The sequence below is a fragment of the Vanellus vanellus genome (assembly GCF_965231255.1).
Source record: "Vanellus vanellus genome assembly, chromosome: 1".
NCBI lineage: Eukaryota > Metazoa > Chordata > Aves > Charadriiformes > Charadriidae > Vanellus > Vanellus vanellus.
This window is the reverse complement of record NC_138905.1, coordinates 207,685,653-207,702,201: the sequence shown is the minus strand read 5'-3', so window position 1 is coordinate 207,702,201 and position 16,549 is coordinate 207,685,653. Positions and strand designations below refer to the sequence as shown.

The window sequence follows — 16,549 nt, the reverse complement described above, 5'->3', positions numbered from 1 at the left end:
CATTCAATGGAGCTGTAGTAAGCGCTCGCTGCTTCAGAAAACCAGGCCCAAAATACTCAAGCGGGAACTCAAAACTCAAGATGTCCTGGCCGAGGGAGATGGGCAGGCACCATTCCGGAGCTGAGAGGCAGTGAAGTTAGCCTTCGAGACCGAGATCAGCCCAACTGTTTTCCTTTTCCACACATCTGACACAGAAACCAGAGCGTTTCTGCCAAAGAGCAGCCATCTCCGAGTCTGCAGTACCCCCTGCTGATTACTGCAGGAAACACTGCAGGTTATAAGATAATGCTTTTTCATGATCAAAGGCAAGTTATGAAACTGGCTCTTCTGTAGCTCATAGGTTTTCAGGCCAGCACACTGTGATTTTTAATACAGACTGCTCTACTACTTTTGAAAATCTCACTTTCCTTCTCCTCCCTCAAAGGAAGAAGCCTTAAAAGTTCTAAACCCTGAGATCGTTATGCCTGAGGCCCACAGGACACGGATTGTCCCACACGCTCCGTTTGTGGCTATACTGATGGGCCAAGCAGAAGGCTGAGCAGTTCCCTTGAACCATGACAAACACCCTCGGGGCAGGGCGACCTCCACAGCAGCTTCCATTGCTCTCCAGGCAGCACAGAGCCCCTCGCCTCCACCTGTCTCCACGTGATTTCAAAACCTGCTCTGATACCCTTTTTTTTCCCCCCTGAAAATACACAGTGTTTTCACCAACAATTTTTTTTTTTTAAAAAAAGGACTATCAGTAAATTCAGCTAGAAACTAATCTAAACCCATTAAAAAATAACCTCCAGCCTAAAAGGGAGAGGCGGAAACATTCTGATACATTCCACAATAAATAAGTTTCACAGAGCTAATTCAAAAGCAATTACTGACAAGCCATTTTCAGCCTTGTTTCCTAAACATACAAGGCTTTTACGGGTGAGTTATACATCTTGATGTTCCTGTTACAATTTTCACAGCCCTTTTGCTAAATTCAACCAAGCTTAAAGAGCAGCAGAGACCCTCAATGCTCTAACAGTCCCAGAATGCTTCTAACAGTCCCAGAATTGGTCACTGTCAGAAGAGAGAAACCCAAATCAACTGAGGGAAAAATCAGATGGAATTTCACCTGTATCTACCTGGAGAGACAGAAACCAGCTGACTGTCCTGTATGTACATCTCAGCTGGCCAGTCACGCAACTATCAGCCGGACACGGCATGGGATACTTCTCGTCCAGCTAAACAGAAGGAGACACAGGAGACATATTGCAGAAAGCAGGGTGGGAGTGTTGGAGACTGCTGCTGATGGCATGAAGTGAAGATTCTTCACTGAAGGAGTCCTAGGGAATACAGCACAGGAGCTGAGCCTTCTCCAGTGGAAAAAAGGACAAGGGATGCAAATCCATATATGAGATTTCATGAACTTTTGGAACAATATGTTTTCCTTTGCTAAGGATAGATCTGAACCAAATTCAGCAATTTAAACAAGTTTAACTGTGGGGAAACACGGTCCCCAATGCATGACATACCCAGAATTCAGAGAGGTTTGCACCTGACATTTTACTATCTTCCATAATAAATAAACATGTTACCAGCTTTACATTCAAACACCTACCCTGCAGTTTGTGGGTTTTACTTCAAGACATAAAAGCTGGAGAACTTGGGAATTTTGGAACAGATTAGAACTTCAAGGATTAATTATTTTGCATTAAAGATTTTTCTTCAGGCCACAGCAATAGCTTTTCAACAAACTTGATAAAAACATTTCTTTCTTAATGCACTAAATCCTGTTAGAACCCAGGTATCTCTCGGGACAGTTTGTTCAGTGGTGACAGGGATAAGTAGGGAAGAGTATAACACAGTGCTCTGAGTATTCTGCTCTCTACCTCTTCAAGGAAACAATCAAATAAAATACTTCAATATCCTGCACGTTTTTAAGAAAGGCAGTTAGCTTTTCTTTTTTTTTTTTTCTTTTTTGCTAGTTGGGAATGCTTGAAAAATTAAATAGCTTTTGATATAAATATGTAAAAGACTGGAATTCTCCTCTTTTGCTTCCCTAAAATATATGTTAAGAATGTCTACAAAAGAAAATTTGCAAAAATAACCAGTTAATGTAGGAAAAGTTTAGATTTATGCTTTTAATCTTTCATGACCAGGCTTATCAAGATTCCACTGGAATTCTAAAAGAGGTAAATTGAATATTAAAATGATCTAAAATGAACTCATCTTCAGCAGGTAAAGAATAAATAAACATCTTTACTCAAGTGGTATTTCCTCTTTACCATAGACACAGAGGATTAGCCACTGTGGTTTTTCAATAAAGAAGTGGAATGATTTATTTTCTGAATCTGTTGTAGAAATGTGAGCTAGACTTGAGAAAAACAGAATTATGGCTTTAAGTGAATTGTTATCATTCTGTTGCATTCCTTAAATGTTTAGGTTATCTCTTGCTTTCTTCTTCCTTAGAGTCAATTGAGAGTTTTTCCCCAAGTTTCCTTATAAGTTCTGCCAGATCTTCAGAATTCTGAGATTTTTCCTCAAGGAGTTCATATCGGAGACTAGAGATGTCCTGTTTAATTTCCTTCAGTTCACCTGTAAGAGACATTAGAAGATCACACTATTAAAAAAAAAAACCAAAACAAAACAAAGGAAAAAACCAGCATACCCAAATATCTCACAGTTATCATGGGATTTCTCTGAATTTCTTTGTTGAAGCAGAAAAAGTGGATGTTCTGGGGCCCGTTGGTGAATGGTGGCTTATGGACAGGATTACAAAGACGCAGTTCAGGAAACAAACAAATCTGAAGGCAAAAGTGTGAGGGAACACATCAATTCACAAAACCCAAAAGATCTGTTAGATGGAAGAGAGATCATGCACACGGAGGGTGCCTGAGTCCTCCTGGCCAGCAACAAGGCCTCTCGCTGAACGTAAGAGAGCGGTCCTCTCCTTTTCCTGCTGCAAACAGGAGACATTTCTGTGAAGTGCATTCACCATCTGTTTCCAGCTACTAAGCCACACCAAGAAAAACAGGCTGAAGCATGTGTGTCACCATGTATGCATCTCCCACACAAGGCAGAATTCCTACCGGAGTGCCCCAAACCAGCCACTGCATTAAATGCAGCCTCCCTGCGGGAAATGCACGGGCATGACTAGAAATGGCAACATTCCTCACAAGAAGGGGTCAGATCAGTGATAGTTTCTGATGGGAGAGCAGAGACAGAGAGTTACATCTATGACTCTATGATCTCTTCCTTAACTTCAATTTCATATTGTTTTTACATCTTGCACCTGTAAACATGTTGAGTGGATTAAGTATTTTGGAAACATTTTTCAAGTGGCATATGTAACCACTTTAATTAGTTTGTTTTGATTCTCTGAGTAGATATCAACATACAATTCATCAACATACTCACCCTCATTGACTTCATCACTTTCCTTATCTATTTGAGCTTTCAGTACATATCTTTTAATGAGACGCTTCATTATTTTCTGCAGAGAAGAAAGAAGAAAAAAAGAGTTTTCTTAGTTGGACTTTCTCATATTGCTATGACTTTTCAACATACCAGCTCTATTATCTTCTGTTGCACTCAGACATTTCAGCGTAGGACCTGCCAGGTTAAAGGAATATAATGTAAAAATCTCCGATTTCACCTGCAGTAGATATTTAGACTTTATAATTCTGCACATGTATGTACATGAAAGTTAGAAAACTAAACACGTCTTATGAGTGTTATCATTCATGTAGCTTAATCTACTACTGGGGTCTACGAGAATGATTGATACAGCTGCAGCTTTGATCTCCACGTAGGTGAAATCATCTAGCCTTCATTGCTACCAGAAGATGATAATGAACCTGATTAGCAATGCTAATTGCTAAACCCTTTTGCAATCAGGTTATTTTAATCTATTTTTACATTTTATCTGATAAGTTATCTTTTCCCAATGTAAGGCTTAGAGAAAATGGAACCCGTATCCTATGAGTCATTTAAGCACCTCGCTGGGATTCATCTAACCAAATACAGATAGTTCATAATGCAAATGTACATGTCTGTGGCAGTCACCTTTAACTCCCTCTGTGGAGACAAAAAGCAAACCTGAGAGGACAGTTCACCTCAGACTGCTCAAATTGATCAAACAAAACACATCATTAGAATGACCACCCTCTCTGCTAAAAATAAAGGGAACTCAGGCCAGCAAATTTAGATGCAAATTTTAACTTTTCCAGGAAAAATTAATTCTGCCCCCAATTCTCCCATTAGTTCAAATTACTTGAATAAGAACAAGGTGTCTAGTTACCTTTGAGAATCTATCTTTGGCTTTAATATTTTTATATGGTGTAACCCACGACAACACAATATTTACTGTTTTTCACTACAAGATAGAATATATGCATATATTTTTGTGTCTGCTTTTGTCTCCACAGTAATAGACCTGACCAGAGGTGCCTGTGAGGCGAATCATCCCAGATTAGTGGTTCCAGACCATCGCTAGTCATGCTTGCAAGGTCAGCAGCTGTACTCTTTATTCTAATAATCTGAGAATGTTTCAAATACAAAGCCACACATCCTCACGTTTATGGACTATAATTGTAATCTTAATATGTATCACTGCATCATAATGAAATCGTCTGTGAAAAAGTCAGAGTTTTTGGAACAGACTTGTACAAACACTGCATAATCGAAGAGTGGAGCAAAGAAAGCCTGCCCAAGGGGAAAAACTTTTTTCTGTCTTATGTTTAAAAAAGGTATACTTAATTCCACACTGTTTTCTCTATCTTTTTGCATTCAGATGATCTTACTCTACTGCCCAAGCAGCTCTTGCCTGTTCCTTTCCACCTGCTTTGTAGATTTAGAGGAAGGAAAGGATCAGCCTCTGGACCAGATCAGCTGGGCTTTACGTGGACTCTGCTGGATCTCATTATGCTTAAGTGCACAAAGGCTCATTGCAGTTGTTTAGGAGGCAAAGAATAAACAGACAGTATTGAGAGCATAAAGGCTGAAAGATATTTGCAGTGCTTGAGGTATTAGGATACAGAGGTGTGGCACAATATGCTAAACTGCTTCAGCAGGTGGAACAGGAAGATTTTGCATTTCTTTTTGGTTTTCTTAATTCACACTGTGCACTTGAGAACTCAACCTGTCTCTAAAATAAAAAACATTTTTCAACCCCTTTAAAATACTGCACTATAAGGGCAGCATTTAAGAAACAAAGAGGAGATGAAACCACCCTCAGATTGTACTGCAAATTTCTAAACCATTGTATTATTTCTGATATATACAAGGTCTGTGGATTAATTCTTAATTCATGTTGTTTAACATAAATTCAAAACTGTCCTTATGCTGTCAGACTGATCTGCCAGTTCTACTTCTTCTTGATTTTCTTTAAAAATAATCTGTTTTTTTTTTTTTTACCTGGTATTGCCTTGGAGGATTGTTTAAACTGTTTAAGTGGATTTCATCTGAGCTTCTTATACTTGATTGCTTCCTTTGACCAAGCTGAAATGGAAACACCATTTATAGTACAAAATAAATAGAACAATAGGTTAAATTACCTCATGCATATATCGTATGACAGAACATTAACTGTAAAGATCAATTTGGGGATTATTAAATTACTGTGGTAAAGTCTTCACACCTGTGTAGAATTTCATCACAAGAGTTGAAACAAACCCTTTCACACTGTGATGTAGGAAAGTGAGAACTGGGAGGTTTTCTCCCTTTACTCTGCCTCTTACCAGCTCCTAACACCTGCTCTGGTGAGACCCCACCTGGAGTACGGCGTTCAGCTCTGGAGCCCTCAGCACAGGAAAGACATGGATCTGTTGGAGCGGGTCCAGAGGAGGGCCACAAAAATGATCAGAGGCCTGGAGCACCCCTCCTATGAGGACAGGCTGAGAGAGTTGGGGTTGTTCAGCCTGGAGAAGAGAAGATTCCAGGGAGACCTTATTGTGGCCTTCCAGTACTTAAAGGGGGCCTACAGGAAAGATGGGGACAAACATTTTAGCAGGACCTGTTGCAATAGGATGAGGGGGAATGGCTTCAAACTGGAAGAAGGTAGATTTAGACTAGATATTAGGAAGAAATTTTTCACTATGAGGTGAAACACTGGACCAGGTTGCCCAGAGAGGGGGTAGATGTCCCATCCCTGGAAACATTCAAGGTCGGGTTGGATGGGGATGTGAGCAAATTGATCTAGTTGAAGATGTCATAGAATTGTCTAGGTTGGAAGGGACCTTTAAGATCATCGAGTCCAACCATCAACCTAACACGGCCAAAACCACCACTAAAACATGTCTCTAAGCACCACTTCTGCCCATCCTTTAAATACCTCCAGAGATGGTGATTCTACCACCTCCCTGGGCAGCCTGTTCCAATGCTTGACAACACTTTCTGTGAAGAAATTTTTCCTAATATCCAATCTAAACCTCCCCTGGTGTATCTTGAGGCCATTGCCTCTTGTCCTATTGCTTGTTACTCAGGAGAAGAGATCTACACCTACCTCACTACAACCTCCTTTCAGGTAGTTGTAGAGAGCAACAAGGTCTCCCCTCAGCCTCCTCTTCTCCAGGCTAAACAACCCCTGTTCCACCAGCTGCTCCTCATAAGACTTGTTCTCTAGACTCCTCACCAGCTTCATTGCCCTTCTCTGGACACGTTCCAGCACCTCAATGTCTTTCTTGTAGTGAGGGGCCCAAAACTGAACACAGTACTTGAGGTGGGGTCTCACCACTGCCGAGTACAGGGGGACAATCACTTCCCTAGTCCTGCTCAGCACACTATTCCTGATACAAGCCAGGATGCCATTGGCCTTCTTGACCACCTGGGCACACTGCTGGTGCATATTTAGCTGGCTGTCCACCAACATCCCCAGGTCCTTTTCTGCTGGGCAGCTTTCGAGCCACTCTTCCCCAAGCCTGTAGCGCTGCATGGGGTTGTTGTGACCCAAGTGCAGGACCTGGCACTTGGCCTTGTTGAACCTCATACCATTGGCCTTGGCCCATTGATCCAGCCTCTGGATCCAGTTCCCTCTGTAGAGCCATCCCACCCTCAAGCAGATCAACACTCCTGCCCAACTTGGTGTTGTCTGCAAACTTACCGGGGGTGCACTCGATCCCCTTGTCCAGATCATTGATAAAGATATTAAAGAGAACCGGCCCCAGTACCGAGCCCTGGGGAACACCACTTGTGACTCGCCGACAACTGGATTTAACTCCATTCACTACCACTCTTTGGGCCCGGCCATCCAGTTTTTTACCCAGTGAAGAGCATGCCCATCCAATCCATAAGCAAACAGTTTCTCTAAACATGATCTAGCTGAAGATGTCCCTGCTCATTGCAATGGGGTTGGACTAGATGACCTTTAAAGGTTCCTTCCTACCCAAACTATTCTATGATTCTATGCCCAAGGGACCAGAGCAGAGTAGCCATCTTGCTGTGGGCTTTCCCTTGCTGCTCAGGTGCACAGGAGGGGGATCCACATCAGGAGGAAGGGGAACATTGGTGCGGCAGAGCTTTGTAGCCAACGGATGAGGGAGAGTCAGGGCAGGGTGTGGGAGAAGCCAAGGAAGGAGAGGTGGCAGCATTATTCCTTTTCTTTCTTTCACAGCACTTGCACATAACTAATGTGATCTCCACTACAACAAAATACACGAGGAGTTTGCTTCTCCCCTCACTTGCACTAATGGCTGAATCTAATTAGTTATGCAGTTCATGCCAGGGACCACAAAATTATCAGCTGACATTTCTGAGTAGCATCTTTACTACATGTGCTGAAAAGAAAGGACATCACTCCCTGATGGAACACCGAGGATGCAATTTGCAGGCTTCATTGCCGATTTACGTCTTTGAGAAGGGCTAAAGCATCAGAAAATGGTGAACTGAGACTCAAGCTGAATGACTAGGCTGCAGTAAGAGTGAACAGCAACTGTCAAAACGAAACGAATGATATTACTTAAGACTGATGATGGGGCCAGTTTAATGAGTAGTAGTGCAAGAAATGAAAAAATGTGAAATATAAATCATGATTGATCTGAATGATGAATAAGTGGGATTGCCACTAGAAGTCAGTTCTCTGTAATTATACGTGGCCCAATAAAATTTTTACTGTTTTAAAGCACGGAGCTATCATTGCACTTCTTCAGGTCCTGTGGGATCGCGTTGCACTTCCAGTGAGGTTCCCTGTGGTGGTTATGTCTGTGTCTGTATGCATCGAGCACCTACAGATAAGCAAACTGGTGCACTTTGAAGCCCGGTAAGTAATATGTGGGATATGCTGGGATACGGTTTGATGGGGAGGAAAGCAGGGGAGGGTTAGATGCTTATGCAGCGGTACAGGCATGTCACACACCAAGGGGGCCCAGAACACAATGCCTGACGTTAATGAAGGCTAAAGCCCTCATGTAGCCATTTCTCCTGCAACCGAAATCATTATAACCTCTTGAGTTATAACGGGAACGTCTCATGGCTGAACTTTGATTATAAATGGAAGTAGGAATATGGAATATGTGACAAATATTCACCAAATATCAATTAGAAAATGATAAAAATATCTCATCAGAAAGCTTTACTGGGGCTTTCTTGTAACTTATGTGTACTAACACAAAGGCTAAAATCAAAAATGTGGGAATTGTATATGTAGAAAAAGTCTTAATGAGGCATCAGATTTAGTTGTGTAACCAGCAATGAGGACATCAACTAAAATTCTCGATTCTCCCAGTTGCTGCAGAGCTTGCTCCTTAGAAGTCTTTTAGTTTTCTAGAATTCCAAATGACTTTATATTCACTTTAAGAGTAAAGCAAATAAGTCTTCATGAATCTGCATACAGGGAATAATTTAAATATTTTTAGTTTTTGTTTAGCATTTCACAGAATCACAGAATGGTTTGTGTTGGAAGGGACCTTTAAAGATCATGTACAACGCCCCTGTCGTGGGCAGGGACATCTTTCGTTAGATCAGGTTTGTACTTTGATAACTTTTCCTGAAGAAAAGATTACACTTACTGGTAAAATATATTAATTTGCAATTAACATTAAGATTACACTGAATTTGGATTTTCTTTTTGTTCTTTAGAAAGACTCACAATATCTATATACACCTACTTTTAAAAACATTATATATCTATTCAGACTATGTTTATTTGACTAAGCAAAAGTAATGATAAAAGATACACAGTAATATATAAATAGATATATAAATAATTAATAACTATCTCTAACATATTAACCTGAATTTGGATGTAAATTGAATTACAGATGTATAAAAAGAGCAAGTTATGGTTGCCTTTTCTTGCTTGAATAAAGCTACCTTAAATTTTTTGAATTTATATTAAAAACCATAAATTTATCTAAATGTTTTAACTTAAACTATATATCTGATTTATAATAAAAAGTAGTCGCTAGTGAGTTTAAGCGACTGTGTAATCACTATGTCTTTCAGGATTTTAGAACTAACAATACTCTCTTGGGCCTCACCTTTATTACTAGATTAAAAGAGAAAAACAATCTTCCTGTTTCTCAGCTCCTGGTTTCCTAATGCACAATTTTTGGCAATAATGTAGTAGAATAAGAGGAAAAGTATGCTTCCTCTGCAGCGGCAGATAACCATTCTGCAGCTGTGGCAACCATTCATGATCCTGTTACTTACCAGTTTACATACAATCTACAAATGCATTTAATTGTATTATGTATTTTTTAATATTTATTATGTATTTTAAATGTAATCTGTCATGCCGGTTACCAGTTTTAAATTTATGTAACATTGGTTCACTTCAAAAGTTAATCCAATGCTTAACTAAAAATTGATTTTCACTTGAAATAGCAAAATTGGTAATATGTAGTGAAATCAGTTACATGAGACACTGCAAATTTGTAAAACCAGACATACCATAACATCTTTAACTGAACTTTGACCCTTCAGCACTCTGCATTTTTTGAACAGAATAATGTCCTTTTAATTAACTAGAAACTGCACCCTGAAAGTTGGCAGGCAAATCAGAAGTGTGTAACTTCATGAAGTCTGCTTCTGTGTAACAGCAACAGGACAGAACATCTATTGTACGTTGCTGAATGACCACTTGGTGGCAGAGATTGCCAAGATTTCATTATAACTTCATTTTTACACAAAATTTGTAAACTCTCTTCAAGCTTCACACCTATGGGTTTTTCCTCTCCCAAAAATTACTATTAGGGTAAACTCAGCCTGTCACATTAATGACTGAACTAGAGTTCCTATTTTTAAGTTAATATCTATTGAAAATCCTCTGGAGGAACAAAAAAAAACAAAAGGGAAATTTAAATAAAACAATGCTATAAACCCTAACAAAAAATAATTCTCCCCCAGGAGTCTTGTGTGAAAGAAGACATGTAGCATACATGGACCATTGCTTTTAGAAAAAAAAATGTTCTTTTTTAAACTTGCTTTGCATTCTGTTGTTCTCTAGCATTACTTAAAATTCAGTGCAATCAGAATAATAACATAATTACCCTAGCTGTTTTGTGTAGCGCTTTGTTAACACTTTAAATCCCAGTTTTCAGAAGCGGCTGATGGAATTCCAATAAATTGCACGTGCTTTGACCAGAGGTGTGGGATCCCACAAAATGACTCGGTTTGTGCTCCCAGAACCAGAGGTCACTTGTGAAAATCTTAGAAACATTGTTTTATAGTAAGAAAGTAAAAGGTTTTTTGTTGTTTGAGTGAGGGTTTAAAGCTATTTCAGTAATTAGTTGTTCCTTATTTCTTTTCTGAAGGGCCATGTTTTAAGAAAATAGCTTATATAGGTTATCTGCCAGTACTGGTTTTAAGGTCTGGAAGATGAACAAGGTCTGTGACTCTTAAACCATAAAACTTCTCCTTCACAAGCCAATTTTTCAATTTAGACTAAAACTCCAAGTAGGTTTCTTTAAACCTCTCCTTTTTTCTTCATTTATTTCTCCCCTTTTTTGGTTTGAGTTTCTCATTCACTTGATGTTTGAAACCCCAATTCTAGCCTGAAATAGAAGAAATCTGCAGGTTTTAATCAACAGCCTGAAAGTAAACATCCTCCCAGCTTTTATTATTACATGTAGATATGTCTGAAGAAATTAAGTTTCTGGCATGCTACACTGAACACAGCTATATAAATCACTCTCCATTTAGCATTGCCTTTGTTTTCTGCCAATGGTAACCAGGGCAGAGCTGGCTGTAGGGGCAGAATTTCCCTCATTCCCATGTTAATTCTTGTCTTTACACTCCCCCTGGTGCTGCTGCCACTTTTGCACCGAGAGGACGCAGGCTCTGCAGGAGAAAGACCCACAGGCTGGGTCTGAATCAGTGAACTCGAGCGTGTGCTAACATTTCTGGGTACTGCAGTGCAATGTCTTCTATCAGTAAATTTCTAGTGTCCTCCCAAGTAGGACTTACACCGGAGCAACTGGCTCTCTCCCGAGGCACACTTCGACAACTGGAACAGTCTGGGGACAACAGCTTGCAGCAACTCTACTTTGGGAGGAAAACTACTTGAATAGGGAGAAGTCATTCCTGAATTGGTCTTGGTGCCCAGGTAAGCTCTCTGTCACATTTAATTTACTACCACAGCCACAGCCACCAAGTCCTGGGTCTGGTCTTGCCAAATCTTTTCTTATCTTAGCACAGCTCACTGTGTTTAAAGTAGCTCCTTGCCCAAGGAGCTCCTTGCTCAGCACAGGATGAGTCCTGAAAGTCAAAACCCCAAAAGCTTGAGAATGACTTTGAGAAGACGCCATAAAACAGCCTCAACAATAATGAATCATCAACAGTGGGTCAAAATGTGACACAAAAACATTTTAGTTACGTTTTAGAAGCGCGAAGGATGGCAGTATCTGATAGATTCAGATAAAGTAAGCTCCGCAGTACGTGATGGTCCTAAAGGTAAGTAAAAATGTAATCATCTGGTGATGTCAGCCACCCTGCTGGAAAAGCTGAGGAATGAATAGACGTGACTCTGCTGTTTTATGTTTTTCAATGTAAAAGCTTTTTTTTTTTTAATTTGATTTGCAGTTTTACAGCTTCTTTGGCTGGGGAGTAAGCACATTTCACTTAGCGTTAGTTAGAATCTGCAGCGAGTGGAAAGCATTAATATTTGAAGACTAAAAATTAATTCAGGGTTAGAAAAAAATTTGATAAACCATGGTTACATCCTCTCAGCTTTCTTTCAGAGGGACTGCAGTAAAAGCAGATACAGCTGTTATTGTTTTATCTAGAATTGGTAATTATTACAATTTGCACCTTTCTAGCCATCTAAATTGCTAGGTTTGAATATAATTTTGGAAAGAAATGACAAAAATCCAGCTTCTTTCCTTAGGGTGCAGGAATGGGATTTTTAAGAGAACCTGTCTTGTGGGAACATAAATTTCATTTTAAAGAAACATTAAAAATAAGGTTCTAACTAACATGCTTTTCAAAGTCACAAATGAGGTGAATTAGAAAAACAAAGATCCTTTGATTTGTTGTTTCTCACCACCGCCTAATTTCAAGTTTATATGCACCTCCTTAAAGTCATGATTTTTCAGGGATGACCTTATCACTCATGGAAGTTGTGAAACCAATTTGTATCAAGAAGGTCTTAAATACATTAGGATTAGATTTCCCAAATAAAATAAAGTGAGACATGTGAAATGCTAGAAAAATTACCCATAGCACACATGAGACATCTGAAGTTAATAACAATCCTGACTTTGTTGACAGTGTTTGTAATGTCTGTGTTTGTTTTTATAAACTGTTACGAAGTTAACCAGAGGCAGAGGCTTGTCAGATGCACGGTATTTTTCCCTATAGCTCCATTTTTTCATTCTAGGGTTGCAAGCAGTTTCTTTTCTCTTTTACTCTTCAACTGATAAGTGTGACGGAAAAAGTGCTTGTCACATTGGTGACAGAGAGCTGACAGATGCATGTAACTTCTGTACTGACCCCCAGTCTATTGACTCTTGACTAGAGACTCAAGAACTCTTATCCCTGAAGGCCTCTTCTCAGACTACTGCCTATTTTAACAAAGATCCTTCCACATTAAAAAGTTCCATAAATGAGACATCTGATCCTGTCACTATGACAAACCTGTATTATTTTTTTTTGGTGTGAATGTTACCATATGCTCACCTTTCTACTCACTAAGTCTGATCGGTTGCCTTGTAAACCTCTTCTTCCCTAACGTGAAACAACAGTGCGAGTCTTTACACGTCCAGTACCACCTAACACCGTGTGCTATGCCCCATGTTCTCCTAAAGCAATTAATTTGATTTATACCAAGACACTGCAAAAAAAATCGACTGACTATAAACTCTTTAAATATGCCCATGAAATACAGCAAAGTATCAAGTGAAGTGCTTTTTACTGCACTTGTGTAAATAAAACAGGTAACAGAGTGCTTTACAATAAAAGCAGGCTGCATTCTCGGTGGAAGCAGAGACAGGCTACAAAGGGGGAATTTAGAAACTCTGCCCAGGCATGTGAGGGTGGTGGTAGGAAAGACAAAGCTCACCTTAAGGTGATGTTTGCAAGGGCAGTAAGAAGAGCCTCTACTACTACAATAGCAGTATAAGGCTGAACTAGGAAAATGTGGGCCTGTTGCTCAGTGGGGCAGGGGATTTAGTGACAGAGGTAAGGCTGAGGGACTTAGCCAACAGTTTACAAGGCCTCTGTGCTTAATGAAGGGGTTTGAGGAGGAGAAGAATGACCAGCTGTGGAGAAGGATCAAGTCAGAGGTTATTTGAGAGAACTTGACCCAGGCAAGTTCACTGGATGCAATGAGCTTCATTCACAGGTGCTGAGAGAGTGGATCATAGAATCATAGAACTGTTTAGGTTGGAAAATAGCTTTAAGATCATCAAATCCAACCATTAACCTAGCACTGCCAAACCCACCACTAAATCATGTCCCTCAGCACTGCACCCCCACGTCTTTTAAATAACTCCAGGGACAGTGGCTCCACCGCTTCCCTGGGAAGCCTGTTCCAATGCTTGACAACACTTTTGGTGAAGAACTTTTTCCTAATATCCAATCTAACCCCCCCTGCCCCCGGCACAACTTGAGCCCATTTCCTCTTGTACTATCACATGTTACTTGGGAGGAGAGACCAGCCCCCACCTCTCTACGACCTCCTTTCAGGTAGTTGTAGAGAGCAATAAGATCTCCCTTCAGCCTCCTTTTCTCCAGACTAAACAACCCCAGTTCCCTCAGCTGCTCCTCATAAGACTTGTGCTCCAGATCCTTCACCAGCTTCGTTGCCCTTCTCTGGACATGCTCCAGCACCTCAATGTCCTTCTTGTAGTGAGGGGCCCAAAGTCAAACACAGTATTTGAGGTGCAGCCCCACCAGTGCCGAGTACAGGGGGACAACCACTTCCCTAGTTCTGCTAGCTACACCATTTGTGACACAAACCAGGATGCTACTGGCCTTCTTGGCCACCTTGGCATACTGCGGGCTCATATTCAGATGAAGTCCTTGCAACCATGCTGTCATCTTTGAAAGATCGTGGATATTGGTAGAGGCCCCCAAAGGCTGGAGAAAAACGAGTGTCAAACCCATCTTCAAAATGAAGATTTGGGTAAACACAGGCCACTCAATCTCATTTCAGTTAACTGGCAAAATAATGGATTGAGTCCTCTTGGAGCACATTTCTGGGCACGTGGAATGGCAGATGGTGACTGGGAACAGTAAGTGTGGATTTAAGAAGAGTAAAACCTGTTCAACTAATCCAGATCGCCTTCTGAGATAAAATGTCTGGATTTGCAGATGAGGGGAGAGTTGGGAAAGTCAACAACCTTGACTTCAGCAAGGGTTTTAACCTAGAATTTCTTTATCCTGGAATATTATTGTACCTGCATTAGGATGTTACTGCTTGTATGGGTGGACAACTAAATGGGCAAAATCCCGACTGGATGGTTGTGCTTAGAGGGTAGCACAGGGGTCTTGTCCTGGGACATGCCCTTTTAAACACTTTTATCAACAACCAGGGGTCTGAGGTGTTGGAGCACACTCCTGTCAAGTTTGCAGACAAAGCCAAATTTGGGGAGGCAGGGAGAGCAGCTGATAGGCTTGAGGGCAGGGATGCCATCCAGGAGGACAGGGCTGACAGAAACCCTGTGAATTTCAATAAAGACAAATGGGAAGGAATAACTCTTTCAACAACACAGGCTGGGGACTGGCTGGCTGGGGAGCAGCTCTGCAGAAAAGAACCTGGGGGACTTGGGGGACAGTGAGAAAGATGTTAAAAAACTGCAGCAAGTTCAGCAGAGAGTCACCAAGATGTTTGGAGCTGAGCATTTACCCTGTGAAGAGACACTTTTTCCCCGTGAGGACAGTCAGGCACATCCTGCCCAGGGAGATTGTGCAGTCTCCATCGTTGGATGTTTTCAAGACCTGACTGGATGAAGCCCTGAGCAACCTGGCCTGACCTCAGAGTTGACCCTGCTGTGAGCAGGAGGTTGGACTACAGGCCTCCCAAAGTCCCTCCCAGCCTGAAACATTCTCTGATTCTGTGACAAGAAGCAGGAAGAACTGTAAATTTACAATGGTATTTTTGGACTTAACTGTAGACAAATATTTATATTAAAAAACAAAATAAGAATTTCAGCCTGTACGTAGTGACTGACCTCAGTATGGACTAAGTATGCTGGGAAATTCATGAGAAAAACAAGTCAACAAAAATGAAATTAAAACTGGCTTTATCTTTTAAAATTAGTAGTCAGTATACAAATTATAAGATTACCTTGTTCATCTCTGCATCTTCCTGAAAGCTTTTCTTTTGGCACAGAAATGGTTTAGAAATACATTTTTTGATTCTGAGTAGGAGATACAGCAAAGATTTTGGACTTGGCACTAAGTTGAAGGGTACTGGAAGAGTTCTCCCTTCTTCAAAGTAAGAAAACCAAAGTTTAGCCCTTGCAAATTTCCATTCTACATCAGCATCATCCTGTAAAACAGAAACACAGCTGTTAATACACTGTTAATACCACCTTGACTATTCAAGATGCTATAGCTAAACTTTACGCGTGTTTTGAATATAATTGGCTGAAGTTAATCTCAGACAGACCAAGAGCTTGTTTATAATCTGTGAAAACCAAATTTCAATTAATGTAACTGCTCTTATTAATCCATTTAAAATAACGCAATTACAGAAGAACAAAGTGGATTTGATTTAAACATTGGTTGCTCCAGAGGGAGTGCTAATAGCCTGCAATACAGGATCACAACGACAGACCTTTTTGTTTGGTGCTCTTTGTAAACACACAGATAAGAATGAAAGCTCTGATTTAAAAGCACACAATACAATGCCCAAGTTAAAGCTTCATGGCAACATTCAAATTCATCTGCTAGGGCTTGACTGAGTAGCCGCTTGCTTAAAACACTGTCATGCTCGGTAAACAAAATGGAAAAATCCTATGTTAACATAATAAAAATGTAAATGTCTCAATGCGACTATCAGCTCTGATTACTTATTTTATTGGTCTCTTCTGTAGCAATTAGTCTATTACCTTTTTTTGTGAAGAAGACATAGTACCAGAATTTTAAATTAATATTTTACTCTATTACTTTAAACAGGAAGTTAAAAAAGATTAGG

The 16,549-nt window shown here is 40.3% G+C and overlaps 1 protein-coding gene across 1 annotated transcript in view; it reads right to left on the bottom strand.

The window, feature by feature from the left end:
* Positions 1-1,509: 1,509 nt before the first annotated feature.
* The window catches only part of TRPC6 (transient receptor potential cation channel subfamily C member 6), a 111,620-nt gene continuing 96,580 nt past the window's right edge, over positions 1,510-16,549 (bottom strand). The window contains exons 9-12 of the mRNA XM_082481999.1: positions 15,698-15,901; positions 5,392-5,475; positions 3,394-3,469; positions 1,510-2,571 (exon numbers count right to left, since the gene is read on the bottom strand). Coding sequence (XP_082338125.1) covers positions 2,420-2,571; positions 3,394-3,469; positions 5,392-5,475; positions 15,698-15,901 — 516 coding nt within the window. The 3' untranslated portion in view covers positions 1,510-2,419. The remainder of the gene's footprint in view (positions 2,572-3,393; positions 3,470-5,391; positions 5,476-15,697; positions 15,902-16,549) is intronic.